A 23672-nucleotide genomic window follows, 5' to 3' on the forward strand; every position below is an offset into this window, starting at 1 on the left:
GTAAGATCCTATCTTAAAAAAAAAAAAATTCCTGGATCAAAGAAAGTGTTATCTACACATTATATGATCTAAGGAAAAATATTGGTAGAAAATAAGGCAAGCATAATAACCTTGCCTTTCAATTTTCTTTGGGCATCTGATTGCATTTTATCCTTAAGAGCCCAGAAACCCAGATTCTTAGTTAAGTTCAAACAAAGCCAAAAGACAAAGTACGGCTGGCACCCCCTTTCACGGAGCTTCCCTACATTTGAAAATGATTTGGAGAGTTCTGAAAATTTCCTCAACTTTTTATAACCCTAAGGTAGCCAGCCTTCCTCTTGGACAAAACTCATATGGCATCTGTGTTTGCTTGGTTGTGAGAATACACAGGATATTCCCAGGGGAAAAAAACCAAGAAGAGTCTAAACGTGTAGGTCAAGAAAGAGGCAGAGATGAAAAAGAAATACAGGAATAAAAGGGAATTTGTTAGTGTTGAAGAGATGAATATTGAAAAAGAAAGTGAGAAAGAGGGATGAAGGAATGATTCAAATATGGAAGATAGGGAGGCTGAGGCAGGATAATCGCTTGAACTCAGGAGGCAGAGGTTGCAGTGAGCCAAGATCGCATCATTGCACTCCAGCCTGGATGACAGGAGCAAAACTCTGTTTAAAAAAAAAAAAAAAAGAAGAAGAAGAAGAAGATAGCCAGAGAGAGAGAGAAACAGCATCTATAATGTGCATTAAAACACACCAAGGAGGAGATGGAACTTTTCGGTAAGAAGGAACCCAAGGAAAAAAGGGGAGCTGGGACCAGATCGTGAGAGGAGGGAAAATAGGCTGATGGAAGAAAGGCAATACATGAGCTGGAGCCAACACTTCCAGGGAGCAGCAAGAGCTCTCACCAGTGTAGTCATAACATTTGGAATGAGGGTGTGAGCAACTGCAAATTCCCATCTCCCTTCTCATTCCAGCCTCATTGTAACACACATTCTACGCCTAGCCTGGCTTTCTTGCACTCCCTCATCTCATTGTTTCAGAGGAGGCCAAATCTGAAGTCCTTTCCAGGGAGTGGCTCTGTTCATCTTATTTGCCAGCCAAAGTAGGAACAGCGTAAGAGGAGAGAGAAACATTCAGCAGCCAAAGGACTCGGTGGAAAGAGCAGAACACTATAGACAGTGAGTTATTTGATTACCTAAAACCCTAAAGAGACAGAGGGAATGTGTGTATGTCTGTGTGTGTGTGAAAGGGCTGGCGAGGGGCAATGGGGAATGTCACTGAACTTAGACTTGAGCAGATCTCCCAAATAACCATAGAATTCCAATGAAGGAGACGCCAAGATGAGCAGATGGTATGAAAAAGACATGCATATGAGAAAGAAAGATTCCACATCAGAGGTGAAAGAGGCCAAAGGGTAGGGCCAAGTACGGACCATGTGGAATGTAAAATTTCCTCTGACTTGGTAGAAGAGAATAATAAAAGCAAGAATAATGGTAAGTGACCAAAGAATAGATTTGAGGGAGAAATGAATGTTGGGTGAAAGGTAAGAAAAGAGAGAAAGGGTTTGAGTCATAAGGGAAAATGAAGAAAGTTCTGGGAAGACAAAGAGACAGGGACCTCAGAGGCATCTTTCCCTGGCACTGAAATGCTGATGTGCCTCTGAGCATCACATTCTCTGCTATGCCCACCACCCCTATAGATATGTCGCTCTTGGGACCCAAGGTGCTGCTGTTTCTTGCTGCATTCATCATCACCTCTGGTGAGTCCTTTATTCTTTGCTCCCTAAACCCTCAGCTCCTCAGCTATACATGTGTGTGGCAGGAGATGGGATGGAATGAGGTTGAAGAGGAATAGCAGTAGAGATGCTTGGTATTGAGCTCTGGAATTCCTATTAGAAGAAAAGAACAGATTTTGTGTTAAGGAAAAAAGGTCAGGAATGTGACTAGACTTCAGACTAGGGGAAAGGCCTCCCGAGAATTATGAAACTAAGGTGCAACTAAGATATACACAAATGCATATTAACCACCCAAAGAGGGTCACATATGAGTAAACAAATTGCAAAGCAAAAAAAAGAAGCTGACATACAACTGCATACGCAAATACAGAGGGACTACCTAGAAAGAAACTGGACCTGGGCTGGGCATGGTGGGCTCACACCTATGCTCCTAGCACTTTGGGAGACTGAGAGGGGAGGATCACTGAGACCAACCTGGGCAACACGGCGAGACGAGTTAACCTCATCTCCATTAAGAAAAGAAAAAAGCAACTGGACCAAATGTAAATCTTGAAGAAGATTTGGGAATATATACACTATTACCACCATATATGTAGGTATATTCGCATGCACGCAAAAAATATATGCCATACTGACACACAAGAGAAAAGTGATCTTCACAGATTTCCCAGAATCTGGCTAGAAGATTGGCCACAGAAAGTGAACTTTAGGCTGTAAAGATGTCCTGCTCTATTTTTTTTCCTCCGTCTTCCGATACAGATTGAGAAAAATAATTCTTCTGTCTTGTTCACTAGCGTAGCTAGGGGGGAAGCTGTGGGGCTAGAAGGGCAGGAAACACTAGAAGGGCTGCCAGGCCTCTCAGTGGAGCCGGACTTCATTCCTGGCCAGGAATGAGGGTAAGAGGGCAGCAGGGCTTTGTTCTCAGGAACTTGCCTTTTTTTTTTTTTTTTTTAACCAAACAAATGCACAGCAGTGAAGGAACTTGTCTTTCTGAAGTGTTTCTATTCCTATTGGTTTTGTTCATCGCACTAATGGTCTCAGTAATTTTATATTGAGCTATTTAGGAATAAGTCACAAAGATAAAGTGTAACCATTTCTCCATGACTTTCTGATTTGTCTCATAAAAGGGTTACGAGGTATAGAACTGCAGTCACTCACATCTCTTTTCTTTTCCTTTGCTATAGACTGGATACCCCTGGGGGTCAATAGTCAACGAGGAGGTAGGTGAACCCTTGGACAGGGGCTCTGTTGGGGTTCTTATCAGGAAAATTTAGATGAACAGAGTTAAAAAATCCCTCCTGCTTATCTATCGCTGCCAAAAAAAAAAAAGAATATTTCCTACAACAGAGAGATGCATTGCCAAAGTGTGAGAAATAGGATCAACCTCACCAGTTTCCACAATCCTATTATCCCATTCATAAAAGCTTCTTGTGTGTGTGTGTTTAAACTACTGAAACACCTTCCCAAGACCTCCTCTATGCCCATTTCTGTTTTTATTTTTCTTTACACATCTCCTATCTTACTCAGAAAATGCTCACCAGTCCTTACAAAAAGCATTCCTTAATTCATGTAATTGTGGAAAAATGAAAGACAGGATAAGAAGTCATCTTATACCCATAATCCCAGCACTTTGGGAGGCTGAGGCAGTAGGATTGCTTGAGCCCAGGAGTTTGAGACCAAACTGGGCAACACAGGGAGACCTCATTTCTAGAAAAAAAAAAAATTAGCCTGGCATGGTGGCGCATGCCTGTGGTTCTAGCTACTCAGGAGGCTGAGGCATGAGAATTGCTTGAACCCAGGAGGCTGAGGTTGCAGTGAGCCATGATCATGCCATTGCACTCCAGCCTGGGCAACAGAGTGGGACTGACTAAAAAAAAAAAAAGTTAGAAAAAAAGGAGTCATGTCAGTACTAGGTGAAATTGTGGCACAACTGGGCAAAACCCAAAAGGTATTTTTTGGTTTTTCTGCTTTTTAGGTATTTTTTGCTCACACCATTCTCCGTAACAAAAATCCCAAAAGTTATGACTCCTAAAGGACCACTTCCTTCAACTTCATGAAGACAACTCCATTCTGCCTCAAGGCATTCAACATAATTATAATTTATCTCTTCATTTTTCCCATCCCAGGAGAGTTAGAGGACAGAGCGCTCCAGTATGCAACCTATTAATGGGATCATGAAATCAATTTAGTGGGTCACAACTTGTATTAGTTTTTAAAATGAATTAAGATAGACCAAAACAAATATACCAGGATGCATTGCATATGTTTTGCAAGAGTAAAGTACTATTTCATACAACTTTAATAAAACTTCTCTTAGTTTTCCATATGTATATACCAGGGTACAGTATAATATGTTTTCCTTGCAGTGGGTCCTGGTACAAAAGATAAAAATACAAAAAATTTTTTTTTCTGTTGTTGGTAAAAATATCTGAAACCCCCAGTTTCTGAATCTAAATCTGAATCTAGGAAAGAAAGGGCAGGAATGTGACTAGACTTCAGACTAGGGGAAAGGCCTCCCGAGATTTCAGTACCAGCAAAACTGAAAATCGGAATTCATTTTTCTGGGCTGATTAGGAACCAGTCCTGTGTTATGACTTTAGATGCTTTTCTCGCAGACATATCATAAGGTATGATAAATTGTCTTGCCTGGTGTGGTGGCTCATGCCTATAATACCAAGCACTTTGGGAGGTTGAGGTGTTAGGATCACTTGAGGCCATGAGTTCGAGATCAGCCTGCGCAACATAGCGAGACCCTTTTTTTTTTTTTTTTGAGACAGAGTTTCACTCTTGTTACCCAGGCTGTAGTACAATTGCGCGATCTCGGCTCACTGCAACCTCCGTCTCCCAGGTACAAGTGATTCTCCTGTCTCAGCCTCCTAAGTAGCTTGGATTATAGGCATGCACCACCACAACTGGCTAATTTTTTTTATTTAGTAGGGACACGGTTTCACCATGTTAGTCAGGCTGGTCGCAAACTCCTGACCTCAGGTGATCTGCAGGCCTCGGCCTCCCAAAGTGCCGGGATTACAGGTGTGAGCCACTGCTTCCAGCCTGAGACCCTGTCTCTTAAAAAAAAAAAAAAAAAAAAGCCAGGTGTGGTGGTTTGCCGGTTGTCCTAGCTACTCAGAAGGCTGAGGTGAAAGGATCGCTTGAGCTTGGGAGGCTGCAAATGAGCTATGATGGCACCACCGTACTGCAGCCTGGGCAACAGAGTGAGATTCTCTCTCAAAAAAAGAAAAGGAAAAGAAAATATGTTAATTTTTTTTCAGAGAGAACTTCATGAATACTAGATATTTATATGGTGATAGCTCTTGGAACAGTTGGTTAAACTGAGGTATATGCAGAAAAGCAGTACTCTGCCCTGAAATCCCAGAGACAGCCAGGATACACTCTCAAGCCCTCTGTTCTCCCATTGCTTTGCTCCTGTGTCTGTGAGTGGCTGGACTGGAATGTAGCTAGGCCTCTGGAGAAAGGGAACCAGGAAGGATTGGGCTACACCAGGGAGAGGCTCCACTCCTCTCCTGCAGTCTCTGGAATGATTAAGGTTAGTGGTTTTTCAAATATCCTGTGGAATTGGAACAGACTTGGATTCCTTTTATTAAAGATTGTTCTTCCAATCAATGACGTCCTACTTAAAAAAAAAAAAGTGTTCTGAAAGAAGAAAGCCCATAACGAGTGTGAAAGGTTAAGAGGCTTTTTGGTCAAGCCTGATGAATTTTTTTTTTTTTTTTTTTGGCAGAGTCTGTATCTGTCCCAGGCTGGAGTGCAGTGGCAAGATCTCAGCTCACTGCAACCTCCACCTCTTGAGTTCAATTCATTCTCCTGCCTCAGCCTCCTGAGTTATTGGGACTACAGGCATGCACCACCATGCCCAGCTAATTTTTGTATTTTTAGTAGAGATAGGGTTTCACCATGTTGGCGAGACTGGTCTCAAACTCCTGACCTCAAGTGATTCGCATGCCTTGGCCTCCCAAAATGCTGGGATTACAGGCATGAACCATGAAGCCCAGCCAAACCTGATGAATTTCTATCTGGAATTTAGAAAAAAGGATGAGGTAAGCAAGAGAAATTCCTATGAAATGCTTTATTTGTATTTCACCTTTTTTATAATTATCCATAACTCTGATATGCTTTATAAAAATATTTGTTCCCATCAGATTTACATCTGACATTTATTAATAGAATCTGAAGTTAAAAAAAGAAGCCAGGCCGGGCATGGTGGCTCATGCCTGTAATCCCAGCACTTTGGGAGGCCAAGGTGGTTGGATTACCTGAGGTCAGGAGCTCAAGACCAGCCTGGCCAACATGGTGAAGCCCTGTCTCTACTAAAAATACAAAAACTAGTTGGGCATGGTGGCACACGCCTGTAGTCCCAGCTACTCAGGAGCCTGAGGCAGGAGAATCACTTGAACCTGGGAGGCAGAGGTTGCAGTGAGCAGAGATCATGCCACCACTGCACTCCAGCCTGGGTGATAGGGCGAGACTCTGTCTCAAAAAAAAAAAAAAGTCAAAGCAAATATGTGAATTTGCTGACCCCTAGTGGGTAGAATGAACTATGAATATAAGCTATTTACATTGAAGGGTAATTGCTGATGGAATGTTTGCTTAATATTTATTTTATTGTTATTACTATTATTTTATTATTATTTTTTGAGATAGGGTTTCTCTCTTACCACCCAGGCTGGAGTGCAATGGCGCGATCTCAGCTCACTGCCACCTCTGCCTCCTGGGTTCAAGCAATTCTCCTGCCTCAGCCTCCGGAGTAGCTGGGATTACAGGCGTGCACCACCATGCCAGGCTAATTTTTGTATTTTTAGTAGAGATGGGGTTTCACCATGTTGGCCAGGCTGGTCTTGAACTCCTGACCTCAGGTGATCTGCCCGCCTGGGCCTCCCAGAGTGCTAGGATTACAGGTGTGAGCCACTGCACCTGGCCTGTTTGCTAAATATTTAAATTTTGTTTGCTAAGAGAGTAAATTTCAGGTGTTCTTATTATACACATATGAAAAAGGAAACTAATGAGTATATGGATATGTTAATTTGCTTGACTGTAGTAACCATTTCACTTTATACACATCTATCAAAATGTCATGATGGATACTGTAAACATATACAATATAATTTATATGTAAATTAAAAAATAAAAGTAAATGCTAATGCTGTTTTGTTATTTTGCTTTTTAGAGACCATTGGTTTTAGGAAGTGCTATTATTTACAGTTTCAGAAATAGTTTTCTCGGTTTATCCTAATAGATTCCACCTTAACACCTGGACCATTTTTATTTCTTTTCCTCCTGCCTTTACTTTCCAATAATCAAATGCAAACCATTCTCTACTTACATTGACACCTTCCCTCCCCATTTTCACCTCATTTCTCAATGAGCGTCACAAAACCATCAACATGGCGGGGCGCGGTGACTTACGCCTGTAATCCTAGCACTTTGGGAGGCTAAGGCGGGTGGATCACGAGGTCAGGATTTTGAGACCAGCCTGGCCAACATGGTGAAACCCCATCTCTACTAAAAATACAAAAATTAGCTGGGCGTGGTGGCGGGCACCTGTAATCCCAGCTACTCTGGAGGCTGAGGCAGAGAATTGCTTGAACCCGGGAGGCGGAGGTTGCAGTGAGCCAACTGGCCACTCACTTCAGCCTGGGTGACAGAGCGAGACTCTTTAAAAAAAAAATCAATACTACCTTTTATGAACATTCATAAGCATATCAGCAAATTCATACCCAATTATATCAGAATTATGGGCTGGGCGTGGTGGCTCACGCCTGTAATCCCAGCACTTTGGGAGGCCGAGGTGAGCGGATCACGAGGTCAGGTAATCGAGACCAAGATGAAACCCCGTCTCTACTAAAAATACAAAAAACTAGCCGGGTGTGGTGGCGGGCGCCTGTAGTCCCAGCTACTCGGGAGGCTGAGGCAGGAGAATGGCGTGAACCCGGGAGGCGGAGCTTGCAGTGAGCTGAGATCGCGCCACTGCACTCCAGCCTGGGCGACAGAGCGAGACTCCGTCTCAAAAAAAAAAAAAGAATTATGAATGTCAAAATCACAATGCCTTTGGTATAGCCGATTTCATTTTAAGTAAGTATTGCAAAGAAGTCATCAATCGTTTGTCATTATTGTAAGCAATCAAGGAAAAACATTTGTGGGATACTCAACTCCACTGGGCACTATGCTTAACAATTTAACTTACTGGAAGTGCAAGGGTGGCAGGAAGACAGAGAATCTCAGAAATTGTTTTCTAATTTTCTTTTCAGACGATGTGACTCAAGCGACTCCAGAAACATTCACAGAAGATCCTAGTAAGCTACACTTTTTTTTTTTTTTTTTTTTTTTGAGACGGAGTCTCTTCTCTCTGTCGCCCAGGCTGGAGTGCAGTGGCGCAATCTCGGCTCACTGCAAGCTGCGCCTCCCGGGTTCACGCCATTCTCCTGCCTCAGCCTCTCCGAGTAGCTGGCACTACAGGCGCCCGCCACCACGCCCGGCTAATTTTTTTGTATTTTTATTAGAGACGGGATTTCACCGTGGTCTCGATCTCCTGACCTCGTGATCCGCCCGCCTCGGCCTCCCAAAGTGCTGGGATTACAAGCGTGAGCCACCGCGCCCGGCCAAGCTACACTTTTTTTGTTTATTTGCTGTTTTATTGGGGATAGATATATTGAGGGTCATGTCTATATAAAGAAAAATAAAGACTTCAGAAGGGTTGGTGGGTGCTCTGAGCTCATGCAGAGCTCTGTTGTCACCTTAGATGCCAGCATCTCTGTACGCATGCCCAGTCTTATTCTCTCTTCCATTTCTTTCTGTGATAGTCCCTCATCTGCCCGAGTCCACATGCTTTCACTTCAGCCTTTCTTGCCTCCTTTAAGATCATCGTCCCTTTATCCTGCTTTCCCTAGCTACTTTTCCTGACTGCATTTTTTCATTCCTTGTTATGTGTCTTTGCAGATCTGGTGAATGATCCCGCTACAGATGAAACAGGTAAGTTTTACCGTAGTTAAAAAAAAAAAAAATGGCATGGTTCTTGTTAATATTCACAATATTTATTCCAGCTCTTGAATTCATTCTGTGTTTTTATATTTGCTTTTGTTTTTTGTTATTGTCGTTTGTTTTTGAGAGGGAGTCTCACTCTGTTGCCCAGGCTGGAGTGCAGTGGCACAGTTTTGGTTCATGGCAACCCCCACTTCCTGGGTTCAAGGGTTCAAGTGGTTCTCCTGCCTTGGCCTCCTGAGTAGCTGAGATTATAGGCACCCGCCACCATGCCTGACTAATTTTTGTATTTTTAGTAGAGACGGGATTTCACCATGTTGGCCGAGTTGGTCTTGAACTCCTGGCCTCAGCCTCCCAAACTGCTGGGATTATAGGTATGAGCCACCATGTCCGGCCCGCTTTTATCTTTGGATGCTGAGGTTGTGAGAGTGTTGTTCAGTGACAGTGCTAATTTTTGTTTGTTTTTTTGTTTTTTGTTTTTTGTTTTTTCTTTTGAGACAGAGTCTAGCTCTGTAGCCTAGGCTAGAGTGCAGCGGCACAACCTCAGCTCACAGCAACCTCTGCCTCCAGCATTCAGGTGATTCTCCTGCCTCAGCCTCCTGAGTAGCTGGGATTACAGGTTCCTTCCACCACGCTAATTTCTGTATTTTTAGTAGAGATGGGGTTTCACTATATTGGCTAGGCTGGTCTTGAACTCCTGACCTCAAGTAATCCACCTGCCTCAGCCTCCCAAAATTCTGAGATTACAGATGCGAGCCACTGCGCCCCACCCAGGACTAATATTCTTAAAAAAAATTTATAATTATTTCAATTAATTCTATTCCCTTATACATAAAACACAAAGCCAGAATAGTCTTCCACCTGCCACGGTATCTCCATTCTCCCTTTTCTTACTCTGCCTTGGGTTTGCAATTTGAAGCCCTCCTCATACCTGCTGTTTTGTGCCTTTTCAGTTTTGGCTGATATTGCACCTTCCACAGATGACTTGGGTGAGTTCAGATCTGGGACCCCCGGGTCATCAGGGTCATTCTAGTCTTTCCCCAGAGCCCATTCTGATAGTGTGCAGCTGCTGAAGGATCCTAAATAGACAGGATGACAGTTTATGGAGCACATATTTCCAGTAGTTCAATTCAAATTAATGACATTGTTGAACTCCTAACAAACAGGAACTGTGCTAATCTTTCTCTCAAAGTTTCAAGACTTGATGGGTAAAGGCAATATAAAAGTATAAACATGTTTTAGAGGATAAAGGGTAGAAGAAGTAATGCTTCGACTGAATTTTTTTTTTTTTTTTTTTGAGACGGAGTCTTACTCTTGTCCAGGCTGCAGTGCAATGGCGCGATCTCGGCTCACTGCAGCCTCCGCCTCCTGGGTTCAAGCGATTTTCCTGCCTCAGCCTCCCAAGTAGCTGGAATTATAGGCAGCTATCACCATGCCTGGCTAATTTTTTGTAGTTTTAGTAGAGATGGGGTTTCGCCATGTTGGCCAGGCAGGTCTTGAACTCTTGACCTCAGGTGATCCACCTGCCTCGGCCTCCCAAAGTGCTGGGATTATAGGCGGCTAGATTATTTTTTAACAAATCATTATTGAAAACTTGCTACTAGATGCCAAGGATATAAAAGCGAACAAAACTGATTTTCTTCTACTAGACATCTTTTGTGTAATATACAAGATAGACAAATAAACAGATAACTTTATTCAGTTTCACAAAATTCGATAATCAGGATAAGCAAGAGAAGCTATGGAAGACACAGAAAGAGTTCTTGACTAGGTTCAGTGCTGGGGGTGAGAAAAGGTTTTTTCTGGAGGGCACATTTAACTAAGCTGCTTCCTGAAAGACAAGTAGAAGTCAAGTTAATAGAAGAGGGAAGAGCTTTCAGGTGAGGAAAACAACATAAATCAAAAGGTGTAGGGTGGACACGAAAACCAACCAGAGAGACATTTATGCAAGGTAAGATTATAATTAGATTTGTGCATTGGAAGGATCACACCCCACCTCCAAACCCCCTACTGTACTCCCAGGGCAGTGTGGAAAACTGATTTGACCATGATCGATCACCTGGAACGGGGAAAACCAGCAGGGCCACTGTTGCAGTGTTCCCAGTAAAAGACGCTGCCCTGAATCAAGGTAGAGATAGTGAGAATTAAATGTGCGCTATAAGGGAGAGGGGATTGTTGAGATGACATCCAGTGTTCTTTTTACTTTTTTCTTTTCTTTTTTTTTTGACAGGGAGTCTTGGTCTTGTTGCCCAGGCTGGAGTGCAATAGCGCAACCTTGGCTTACTGCAACCTCTGCCTCCCGGGTTCAAGCAATTCTCCTGCTTCAGCCTCCCAAGTAGCTGGGAGGCGCCCACCACCAAGCCTGGCTAATTTTTGTTTTTTTTAATTTTTAGTGGAGATGGGGTTTCAACATGTTGGCCAGGCTGGTCTTGAGCTCCTGACCTCAGGTGATCCAACCACCTTGGCCTCCCAAAGTGCTGGTATTACAGGAATGAGCCACCACACCCAGCCATGACATCCAGTTTTCTAGATGTGGCTATTGGGTGCATGGTGGTCTCATTCACTGAATAACAACTAGAATTAGTGAAGGGAAAGATAATTAAGTCAGTTGGAGATACATTGAATGTGAAAGATCTTCGAAATATCCAAGAACTCTTCCATAAAAAGGTAGTTGGATTTATAGGTCTGGAATTTAGGAGAGAGATGAGGTTGGAAATACAGGTTTGGGTATTATCAGCATATAGACCTGCCTAGAAACCATGGGATAGATGAGATCTCATAACACAGGTCCTAGCATTCTATTTGCAACACTTCCAGTGACATTTTCCCTGGTAACTCCCCTGACTAGTCTATTCATCTAACTCCTTGACTTGTTCTTCATTCTGTGAATAAGGCCCATGTTAAATTTGCCTCTAGGTTAGGATGCCCCTCATTATTCTTTTTTTTATTTTTGTTTTTTTTTTGAGACGGAGTCTCCGTCTGTCACCGAGGCTGGAGTGCAATGGTACGATCTTGGCTCACTGCAGCCTCTGCCTCCCAGGTTCAAGTGTTTCGCCTGCCTCAGCCTCCTGAGTAGCTGGGATTACAGGTGCACATCACTACACCCGACTAAGTTTTGTATTTTTAGTAGACAGTGGGTTTCACCATATTGGCCAGGCTGGTCTCAAACTCCTGACCTCAAATAATCTACCTGCCTTGGCCTCCCAAAGTGCTGGGATTACAGGTGTGAGCCATCGTGCCCAGCCAACCCTCATTATTCTTTACCCAACAGCTTCTATCAAAATAATTTACGATGATCTACAGAAAATAAATTTTCCCTTATAAGGAAGAGCTTGTACAGTATAATAACCTTTTCTCTACTTAGCTCTAGGAAGAAGCTCCTCTGGGCATATAACTCTTTGCCTTGTGTTCCTACTAAATTTGCTTCTTGTCAACAATACAGAGATACTCACAATACAATGAATTTCTCAACTCTTTAGAAAGGAAAGGAGAAAGGAAAAAAATCCCATCCTACCTCCTAATCTCTTCAATTTTGTGGAGCAAATGAGCTCAATAAGGGTTTTCTTTTAGAAGTTGCTAAGAGTTATTAATTCATTTGCTCACTATTTATGGGCACTCCAAGCAGGTCCTAAGTGAGGCAGCGTGGCAGTTACAGAAGTAGTAACTTCTAGAATTGGTAATAATGGAATAAAATTTCTGCCTTTCAGCCTCCCTCAGTGAAAAAAATACCACTGCAGGTATGATTGTTGCTTGCATGTCTTCTTCTTAAGCCTTTTTTCTTCCTGTGGATTCCTTACCTCCTTGTTCTTTGGAGGGTACTTAGCACATCTTCTAGTTTACTTTCTCAAAGAGTATTAGTGTTCTTCACTCCCTTACTCTTTTTTTAAAAAAATGAGCACCTGTCATAAAAGTCATGGGGAAAGAATGGAACGAATGTTGCATGGTCCCCAGATAGCCCTCTCCCTAAAGTACCCTTGCACGTTATGTGGTGGTTAGTGGATTGGGAAGTGAAATCAGTTTAACTTCAAGGACTCCATATTACCACAGAGGTCATGGTTAAAATTGCATTTCCTAATGTACTAATAATTCTGATATATAGCTAGGGTTGAAAACTACTGGAACAGAGAAATAGCAACCTGTCTAAGAAATATTATTTTTTCAGAATGGGATTATCAGCATTTCTATTTTATTTTACTATTTTATTTTATTGTATTTTATTTTGTTTTTCTGAGATGGAGTCTTACTCTGTCACCCAGGCTGGAGTGCAGTGGCATGATCTTGGCTCACTGCAACCTCCGCCTCCCAGGTTCAAGCGATTCTCCCGCCTCAGCCTCCCGAGTAGCTGAGATTACAGGCACCTGCCACCACTCCTGGCTAATTTTTGTATTTTTAGTAGAGACAGGGTTTTACCTTGTTGGCCAGGCTGGTCTCGAACTCCTGACTTCAGGTGATCTGCCCGCCTCATCCCCACGAAGTGCTGGAATTACAGGCATGAGCCACTGTGCCCAGCCTATTTTATATTTCATAATGGATAATCCTAGAAAGACTTTATTCCTAGAAGTGCTCTCAGAGATTATTTTATCCACTTCTACTTCCAAGTTGGGAAGCGCCAAAACTTCATTTAGTCAATTCCCTCTTGCTGTGTTTTTGGTGGACAGAAAGGATATAGCCCAATTTATAATGATTCTCTGCAGCGATTACTCTGTATTTTTTTCCTACTCTATCTATCCTTCTCAATTCCTTCAATCCTTCGTTTATGCTGCTTCTATTCGGACCTCCTTATTTTTTGTGTTGGGCTTCTTCAGAGTGCTGGGATGAGAAATTTACTTGCACAAGGCTCTACTCTGTGCATCGGCCGGTTAAACAATGCATTCATCAGGCATGCTTCACCAGGTAAGGGATCCCAGAATACCCAAAAAGCATCTTCCATGGTAGTGTTTTTGTGTTGGTAACTATTTAAGGAGCACCCACTATGGAATTGCAAACTTTGATGGGGCCAAAGTTTTTAGCACAACGCTCCTAGCTATTTCTGAATGTATCAACTAGAACCTGGGGTCTGGGCTGAGGTGTACAAAGAACAGGCAGAGTAATAGAACTTAGAAGGGAAATGAAGGTGAGGGCTGGAGGAAGAAGGGTCATGAGGCAAACACTGGCATGCTCAGTTTATTACCTGATAGAAGAAAATGGCCCAGCTCTAAGGTAGAAAATAGTGGGGAGGAATATTAAGCCTGACTCTAGGTAGAGTGTGCAAAGTGTCACTAAGAAGGATAATTAAAACAATGGCCTTTGCAACAACTTGGATGGAGCTGGAGGCCATTATTCTAAATGAAGTAACTAAACAATGAAAAACCAAATATTGTATGTTCTCGCTTATATGTGGGAGCTAAGCTATGAGGAGGCAAAAGCATAAGAATGATACAATGGGCCGGGCGCGGTGGCTCACGCCTGTAATCCCAGCACTTTGGGAGGCTGAGGCGGGCGGATCACCTGAGGTCAGGAGTTCAAGACCAGCCTCAACATGGAGAAACCTCGTCTCTCCTAAAAATACAAAATTAGCCGGGCGTGGTGGTGCATGCCTGTAATCCCAGCTACTGGGAAGGCTGAGGCAGGAGAATTGCTTGAACCCGGGAGGCGGAGGTTGCAGTGAGCCAACATCGTGCCATTGCACTCCAGCCTGGGCAACAAGAGCGAAACTCCGTCTCAAAAAAAAAAAAAAAACAATGATATAATGGACTTTGGGGACTCGGGAAAGGGTGGGAGAGGAATGAGGGATAAAGGCTACACATTGGGTACAGTGTACACTGCTTGGGTGACGGGTGCACCAAAATCTCAGAAATCACCACTGAAGAACTTATCCATGTAACCAAAAACCACCTGTACACCAAAAACTATTGAAATAAAATTTAAAAAATAGAAGAGCAATTAATACCATTCCCTCCCCTATTTTCCAGTGGGGGGCAAAAGTCTGAAATACTTAAGGAAATCCAGTTGGGGAAGAGCAGATAGGGAAAGTGGGGAATATGAGAGTTGAAGAGGCATCCTAGACCCAGGTTAGTTCTCTTCTCAAGGCTTTCTTCCATCTCCTTCCTTGACTATGACACTGGGACGTCTGCAGTTTACGACGTATGTACATCGTCAACAAGGAGATCTGCTCTCGTCTTGTCTGTAAGGAACACGAAGCTATGAAAGGTAAGATGATGTCTGGATGTTTAATGGAGAGAAGCAGTTATGAGAGGGGTAAATAGGGACATGATATTACTATATCCAAAGTCGGTATTGGAGGAGGACTTTAGGCTACCCCTTTAGATTCCATCAGCTCCTGCTGGAAGTTATCTCAAATAAACATATCTACATAAAGCAGTATACTTGATATACAAACATAACCCTAAGAAAAGTACCCCTAGATCCCTGTCCTACTAGATTGTAACCCCACAGTGCCTCCTATTTAGAGAGCTTTCTGACACTCTGGCTATTTTAAAGATCATTCACTGGGGTTTTAGGGAAAATTTCAAGTCAGCCATTACAGATAATAGACTCTGCTAGTCCGCAGCCACGTTCATAACTAAAAATAAAACATACACACGCACATGCACTAATTTGGAGACAGTAAGGTTTGGATAGGGCCTATAAATAAAAAATAGACGGGACATTTAGGAACCAGCTACGTTATAAATAGTTCGCCAATTCCAGGAACAATGTACATTTCTTACTGTGACGTTTCAGGTAGAAGAAGGTAGAAAGATGTTATAGGGTCAATTACGAGGGCCCAAAATGTGTGGTTATAGACCATACATGGTGGAAACAAAGATACTCTCACCTTCCCCATGGCCAGCCCCGAACGATGGCTGTGGTTGTGAAAATACCGCAGACAAAGCCATTTCTGACTCAGCAGCCTGCTTTGTGCTGAGTTCCTGAGTAAGAGCTGTAGTTAACTTCACAGAAGGAAACTCGCCGTGTGCCCCCATTGGCTTTGTGCAAGCCACCTGCAAGGGAAGCACCTTGAGATTGAGGATGAGTATTTGGGACTCTAGGCACTTTCAAGTATCTCAAGGGACTTACTAAATTTAGCTGTTTGCCCATAGTAAGCACGTAAATGTATACTGAATGATTGGACCTCATTTTTCTATTTAATAGATCCATGATTAGAAGAATTGGCAGCTGGATATGTAAAGGAAACTAACATTTACTGGTCACCTGTGCTAGGTACTTTGCATACATGATTTCATTTTAATACTCAGAAATATACTGTTGAGGTAGGTATTTTAATTCTCATTTTACAGAAAGGGATAGTGAGGTTTACAAAATTTAAGAAACTTTCTAGGAAATGGCAAATAACTAGAGTAAGTGGCAGAACTGGTTAAAACCCAGATCTTTTATCTCCAACCTTTTCACTACACCACACTGAAAAGTCTTCTCTATCCCTTAAAACAAGAGCCTTTGTTATCTCCCTGCATTCTCTTCCCATGATGTTCTGCTTCTCTTCTAGATGAACTTTGCCGTCAGATGGCTGGTCTGCCCCCTAGGAGACTCCGTCGCTCCAATTACTTCCGACTTCCTCCCTGTGAAAATGTGGATTTGCAGAGACCCAATGGTCTGTGATCATTGAAAAAGAGGAAAGAAGAAAAAATATATGGGTGAGAGGAAGGAGGATCTCCTTCTTCTCCAACCATTGACAGCTAACCCTTAGACAGTATTTCTTAAACCAATCCTTTTGCAATGTCCGGCTTTTTCCCCTATTCTCTAATTTTTCACCCAAACTGATAACATTTATCTCATTTTTTAGCACTTAAAATACAAAGTCTATATTATTGCATAATTTTGCCGCTTCTCAATATCATAGACACAGTGAATAGATGATTACTATATGGCTTATATACAAACATTCTGTGTGCAATTTCAAGGGAGACTAAACTTTAGGCTAATAATCTTTACTATTGAATCTGTCTGATATAGATCTTAGGGTTGAAGAAGCTATCTTTGTCTATTTGGGCTAACCATAGAACTTCATTTATTTTCCTCACTAGAGTTTCCTAGACCAACTCCCCATCATTCACATGTTCCTCTTTACTCTTACTTTAACTGTTTTGCTGGCTTGCCTGAAAATTTGCCTGGCAAGTCTTCATGGTAACTTTTGTAGTCCTGTAAGATTCTGCAACACAGTCAAGAATTATACAATCCTACTAGCAATATATAAGGACCCAAAATGTCTTCTGCTAAGCTCAGAGGCTGGGGCTAAAGCATGAGGACTATGCCAGATACAGAACTTGGACTCATAATTCCCTATCCAATTTTTCATGCAGTTGTCCAGTCGGGAAGTAAGGTTGGAAAATAAGTCTCATTTACCGATTCGTTTATGGGTAGTACTGGGGTTAACCCACCACCACAAAGCAAATTAGACAACTTAATGTGAAACCATACCATTGGTCGACGTTTCCTTGAGTTGCTACTTTGTTCTTCTTCAAAACTTACCAAGTGCACAGTAGAATTATTGTGCACATGGCTTTTGGAATATCCTGACTGGGGCCTAAGAAGTGCATTCAGACTTGAATTTTAATAGGGAGACAGAAAGTTTGCCTAATAGTTAATATGAAAGAGTGAAAGAAACACAATATTAGGACAACCCACATTCTTATCCTGGCTCTAGCAGTAACCATGTAGCCTTGGATAAGTTATTTTCCTTCATTAGGTCCTGGTTTAATTTCCTCATCTTTAAAATGAGAAGGTTAAATTTATCTTAGTACTGCTGGGCGCAGTGGCTCATGCCTGTAATCCCAGCACTTTGGGAAGCTGAGGCGGGTGGATCACTTGAGGTCAGAAATTTGAGAAGAGCCTGGCCAACATGGTGAAACCCCATCTCTTCTAAAAATACAAAAATTAGCTGGGCATGGTGGCATGTGCCTATAATCCCAGCTACTTAGGAGGCTGAGGCAGGAGAATCAATTGAACCTGGGAGGCGGAGGTTGCAGTGAGCCAAGATGGCGCCACTGCACTCCAGCCTGGGTGACAAAAGCAAAAGTCCATCTTAAGAAATATATATATATATTATATATATTCTTAGTTCTAAGATTTCCTTTAATTCTATGATTCTCTGGATTTAAATGCATTATTCATATTTCTTGAAGCTTAGATATAGTCTACTTCACAGCAACCATATCTGCTTTATCCTAGGTGAGGATAGCAGTCCACAATGGAATAGAAGAAAATCCCATTATAACAAATGACAAATTATATATCATGAATCCTTCTGTCTGAATAACTCAATAACTTTCTATAAAAGCCAATGGAATTCAAATAGGAGCTAGGAGACAACAATTTATTTATGACAGTGGAGGTTGTATTCCTTTTATATTGCTGAGAAAACTAGTTAAATGATCAGATTCTTGCTGTTAAGAAACAATTTAGTTTAATGGGATCTGTACAACTGATTAAAAAGAAATGCTGCAAAAAGCCCCAAAGTTTATAATCTCTGCTCCTTACAGTCTCTAGAATTAAATGTACTCATTTAGATAGACATATTAAATGCATATTTTAGCCACTTTAGAGAAACCTCATAGGCACAGAGTTTCCAAGATTCATTTTAAGAATATCTTCATGAACTTGACCCTCCTACCCCACATTGCAACATTTCCATCAGACAGCATTTCAATCCCGGTATTATGTATATTGCAAATTAAACATTTTAAAATATTTTTTCCAATTTATTTCTCAAAATAAAATGTCTTTTGTTCTGGTTCTTTTTCTCTTTTATGTTTACAAAAAAGGCCTGAATTTATGAACTTTTATTCCACTTTTAAAAATGTGTATCGGCCGGGCGTGGTGGCTCACACCTGTAATCCCAGCACTTTTGGAGGCTGAGGTGGGCAGATCACCTGAGGTCAGGAGTTCGAGACCACCCTGGCTAACATGGTGAAACCCCATCTCTACTAAAAATACAAAAATTAGCCAGGCGTGGTGGCGGGTGCCTGTAATCCCAGCTACTTGGGAGACTGAGGCAGGAGAATTGCTTGAACCTGGGAGGCAGAGGTTGCAGTGAGCCGAGATCACGCCACTGTACTCTAGCCTGGGCGACAGTGCAAGACTGTCTCAAAAAAAAAAAAATAAAATAAAATAAAAAATATATATATATATATAGTGATATTGCTCAAATGTCTCTTCTGCTATCCTCTATTCTTTCCTTCACTCCATAACTTTACCATCAGTTCCCCAACACTCCAAATGTATTTATACTCCTCCAAATGTGGTCCCCTTTTTCTTTTCTGTCCCCTGCAAGTCTCACAGTCTTGCTCGGTGAAGTTTCATGCTATACTCACTTCTCTTCTACATGATCAAATTCCTGTATGTTGCCATTTCTCATTGTTCTTATGTTCTCTACACTTTTAAACTCTTCTTACTATGTAAAACAAATTTCTAACCCGCTTTCCATGCTTTCTTTCCACATCCTTATAAAGTCTTATTTCCCCTCTGACTTTCCCATGAGAAAGGTCCCAGATCAAGTTTCAGGTAGTTGTTTTCGGTCCCAGCTACTTCGCTCCCTCCCCTCCCCACTGGCGGAAATTCCATTACCTCCCACGGTGGTTGTTGTTGTTGTTTTTTACCCTATTCCATCTCAGGTCCCTGATAATCTTGTTTCCAAGAATTTGGAAACCTTTTACTCTGTTTGTTTGTTTGTTTGTTTGTTTGAAGCAGATTCAGGGTTGGGCGCGGTGACTCACGCCTGTAATCCCAGCACTTTGGGAGGCCGAGGCGGGTGGATCACCTGAGGTCAGGAGTTTGAGACCAGCCTGGCCAACATGTTAAAACCCTGTCTCTTGGCCGGGCGCGGTGGCTCACGCTTGTAATCCCAGCACTTTGGGAGGCCGAGGCGGGCGGATCACGAGGTCAGGAGATCGAGACCACGGTGAAACCCCGTCTCTACTAAAAATATAAAAAAAAAAAATCAGCCGGGCGTGGTGGCGGGCGCCTGTAGTCCCAGCTACTCGGAGAGGCTGAGGCAGGAGAATGGCGTGAACCCGGGAGGCAGAGCTTGCAGTGAGCCGAGATCGCGCCACTGCACTCCAGCCTGAGGGACAGAGCGAGACTCCGCCTCAAAAAAAAAAAACAAAAACACAAAAAAAAAAAACAAAAACAAAACAAAACAAAAACCCTGTCTCTAAGAAAGATACAAAAAAAATTACCCAGGCATGGTGTCAGGTGCCTGTAATCCCAGCTACTCGGGAGGCTGAGGCAAGAGAATCGCTTGAATCAGGGAGGTGGTGGTTGCAGTGAGCCAAGATCGTGCCACTGCACTCCAGCCTGAGTAACAACAGTGAAACTCCGTCCCAAAAAATAAAAGAAGATTCAGAAGAAAGTTTTTACTCATTAAGGTGTTAATATTTTTTTTTTTTTTTCCTGGTGAGCCCAAATGACAACCTTGCTAAGCAATGGCTTTCAATGAAAAGCCATTTTTTAAACCAAAATAATGGATCTTTAATGTTAGAATTAAGGAATTTGGTAAAAATATCGTTAGATATTGAATGCCCTCCTGGTATCCTGAATAGATAGCAGCCTCATCTACCTATTCATAAAGATGCACTTTTATTTTCCCTTCTCTAATTGAGTTGATTCTACTCTGAGGCTTTTTCCATATTCCATGCTTACGATTCAAGAAAATTCTCCTTTCTCCTCAAATGAACACATTCTGGAAATTCGAGTGTGTCTTCTACTCACTAAATACAGTTCTATGCACACTTTTTCTCAGTATTGTTTTGACTCATGGCAGAGAGTGCAAACCGCAGCTGGTTTCCCAACTTCTGAGTCTTACTTTGATGACATATACAGCAGTATATGTTACTAGACACAAGCTCCTCCCTTCTCTGCTTCAGGGTACTTGTGGCCAAAGTTAGATGTTTAACTAACCACTTTACACCTGGTGAGAAGGCACAAACAACCTCTAAGATCCCTCTTCCTTTTGTGCTGAAGCAGCTGTAACACAATGAAGAAGGAGAAGAATCCTAAAAGAAGTGGGAACAGAGATGGAAGAGCACCAGACCAGGGGATAGCCAGATGAGAGAGTGACAACAGGCTGACACCAGAGTGGGGGAGCCAGGAAGCTAAAAGATGGAAATTGTCAAATTCCAAATTCAAAGGGAATTTGAGAAGTGGGGAAGAGGTCCTGGGGGATCTGGAAACTTAGGGTAAACAGAAAGACATCAGGAGCACAGTGGAGGAGAGGCAGGACTGTCCTTGTAGCTTTGTCAGCTCAGGGAGGCCTTGATTAATAAAGCAATACTCTGATAAAAACGGAAGCCCTTGTATCTTTGAGCATTTTCACCAACCAAACATCAGGGAAAGTGACTTGTTAAGACTGTGGTAAGGAGAGGAACAGGTGGCCACAGTTTTGTTTTCTTTCTTTCTTTCTTTCTTTTTTTCTCTAAAAACCAGTCAAGCAGACCCAGAAGCAGCAGTCAGACGACAAATTCTGGGCAGAACCCAAGATGGAAAAAGCAAATGTTTATATAAATAGAGGTGCAGAGCCCACAGCTTCCTGTTGACAAATCGAACTTCACTTTACCTCAAACCCTCATTTTTTTTAATAGCTGATAATGATTTTGTGTTATTTTTCAACTTGTCCAATCACTTAGAGTAAGGTTCTAGTTTATTCCTAACCCTTGGGTCTTGCAGTTCTTTTCTCTGCCTCTGGTATTGTTCCCTTTCCTCTACCTTTTCCTTTCTCCTGAGTACTTACCTGGCTATACATCTGTACTGTGTAACTTTATGGAGTGTTTGGTTAAATTTATGTAACAATCCATAGGGATTCAAGATGACCTTATAAATTTGTGGGAGATTCACCTTGTCTTCCCTCCTCCACCAAACAAACAAACAAACAAACAAACAAAACCCCAAACCAAACCAGAATAGATAAGTTTTGAGCAAGTATAAGGAAATTCATTTTATGGAAAATAATCTGTATTATATTGAAGAGATTGATGGGTGTTAAGATATCAAATGTATACCATTTCCTAATATGTGGTTCTGTCCCAAATGATCAAACATAAGGAGTTATAATGAAGGGTAATGGGAATTGTACACAGAAACATTTCTTCCATTTGTATAAAATTACCTCTATAAATCCATCTATTCTTGAAAATGGATGAGATTTTAGGGGAATGGGGAATGAAGTAATAGTAATACAAATAAGCAGGCCAGGCGTGGTTGCTCACACCTGTAATCCCAGCACTTTGGGAGGCCAAGGCAGGCAGATCACCTGAGGTCAGAAGTTTGAAACCAGCCTGGCCAACATGGCAAAACCCCATCTCTACTAGAAACACAAAAATCAGCTGGATGTAGTAGCAGTAATTTCTCTCTTGTCATGTAGAAACTAAAAAAAATTTTACATCATTGATATACGGGACATCTAGATCCCCAAATCAACATGGTTCTAGGTACAATAAAAGCAACACTTTTATCATCCTGCTCATTTTAATTAAAGCAACACTTATATCATCCTGCTCATTTTAATATCAAATAATTGGTATTTGTTTCAGTGCCAGTCCAGACTTGGCATTCCCTAGTGGTGTGATGCTAAGCAAGTAGCTTCTCAACTGTAAACTGGTGGCAGCATACCTGCCTTAGCGGTGGTTCTGTGAATTAACAAGATTATGTGTTCAAAGGTTTAGTAAGACTATTAAGTATATAATAAGACTATAGGATTTTTTTTTCTACTTAAGCTGATTGGTTTCTCTTAAACTGTTCTTGAGTAGGTTGGCTTTTCCATTCTTTCCCTTGTAACAAAATGAGATGAACATTGCTGGCTAGCCAATGAGTAGAAAACTTGCAAAAAATGTGCAATACCACAAATACTAGTTTCTCTACTGTTTAAAGTGTGTTTAAATTTACCTTTTTTTTTGTTTTCCTCATACAGCTGGGGGTCTGGCTATGTTGCCCAGACTGGTCTTGAACTCCCAGCCTCAAGTGATTCTCCCACCTTGGCCTCCCAAAGTGTTGAGATCACAAGCATGAGCCACTGTTCCTGGTCCTAATTTAAATTTAATTAAAAATTTTTTTTGGCCAGACTCAGTAGCTCACATCTGTAATCTCAACGCTTTGGGAGACCAAGGCAGGAGTTCAAGACTAGCCTGAGAAACATAGCAAGACTGTCTCTACAAAACATTAAAATACTAGCCAGGCATGGTGGCTGCCCCTATAGTCCCAGCTACCGGGGATGCTGAGGCAGGAGGGTTGCCTGAGCCCACGAGGCCGAGGTTACAGTGAGCTATGATGGTATCACTGCACAACAGCCTGGGTGACAGAGTGAGATCCTGTCTGTAAAACAATTTTTTAAAAGTAAAACTTTTTTAAAAGTGGAATTATTCCAAATGTGGTCTTTGGAACTCTGGGACACCATTGTTATGGTTTGAATGTTTGTCCCTTCCCAAACTCATGTTGAGTTTTAATTGACGTGGGGTCTTTAAGAGGTGATTAGGGGCCAGGCATGCTGTAATCCCAGCACTTTGGGAGGCCGAGGCGGGGGGATAACCTGAGGTCAGGAGTTCGAGACCAATCTGGCCAACATGGCGAAACCCTGTCTCTACTAAAAATACAAAAAATTAGCCAGGTGTAGGGGTGGGTGCCTATATTCCAGCTACTTGGGAGGCTGAGGCAGGAGAATCACTTGAACGCAGGAGGTGGAAGCTGCAGTGAGCCAAGACTGTGCCATTGCAATCCAGCCTGGGCAACAAGAGCAAAACTCCATCTTAAAAGAAAAAAAAAGAAGAAGAAGAGATGATTAGGGCTGGGAGCAGTGGCTCATATCTGTAATCCCGACACTTTGGGAGGCTGAGGCAGGAAGATCACTTGAGGTAACGTGTTCAAGACCAGCCAACTCCAGCCACTATGGTGAAACCCTGTCTCTACTGAAAATACAAAAATTAGCTAGGTGTGGTGGTGGGTGCCTGTAATCCCCGCTACTCAGGAGGCTGAGCCATGAGAAT

General features: G+C 42.2%; 1 protein-coding gene across 6 annotated transcripts; it reads left to right on the forward strand.

The window, feature by feature from the left end:
- Positions 1 to 895: 895 nt before the first annotated feature.
- MFAP5 (microfibril associated protein 5) lies at positions 896 to 18390 on the forward strand. 6 transcript variants are annotated; one of them, XM_003265447.3, is made up of 12 exons: positions 954 to 1153; positions 1675 to 1734; positions 2895 to 2930; positions 7974 to 8018; positions 8662 to 8694; positions 8875 to 8879; positions 9386 to 9389; positions 9657 to 9692; positions 12411 to 12440; positions 13509 to 13596; positions 14819 to 14892; positions 16190 to 18390. In XM_003265447.3, exons 2-12 carry the CDS (start codon positions 1677 to 1679, stop codon positions 16300 to 16302), a joined length of 522 nt encoding a protein of 173 aa, XP_003265495.1. In that variant the 5' UTR covers positions 954 to 1153; positions 1675 to 1676; the 3' UTR covers positions 16303 to 18390. The 6 variants fall into 6 exon arrangements, with proteins under 6 accessions (XP_003265496.1, XP_003265495.1, XP_004092180.1 ...); XM_004092132.3 differs by lacking the exon at positions 12411 to 12440; XM_012502485.2 differs by lacking the exons at positions 2895 to 2930; positions 12411 to 12440.
- The last annotated feature ends 5282 nt before the right edge of the window (positions 18391 to 23672 follow it).

This window comes from Nomascus leucogenys, chromosome 23 (assembly GCF_006542625.1).
Source record: "Nomascus leucogenys isolate Asia chromosome 23, Asia_NLE_v1, whole genome shotgun sequence".
In the NCBI taxonomy this organism is placed as follows: Eukaryota; Metazoa; Chordata; class Mammalia; order Primates; family Hylobatidae; genus Nomascus; species Nomascus leucogenys.

What these genes read in the sequence shown, in the direction of transcription:
- MFAP5 (XM_003265447.3), top strand. Translation starts at nt 1,677, where the DNA reads ATGTCGCTCTTGGGACCCAAGGTGCTGCTGTTTCTTGCTGCATTCATC. An exon ending in GGTCAATAGTCAACGAGGAG is followed by an intron (nt 2,931 to 7,973) that starts GTAGGTGAACCC and finishes TTTTCTTTTCAG; the next exon opens with ACGATGTGACTCAAGCGACT. An exon ending in TGAAAAAAATACCACTGCAG is followed by an intron (nt 12,441 to 13,508) that starts GTATGATTGTTG and finishes GGGCTTCTTCAG; the next exon opens with AGTGCTGGGATGAGAAATTT.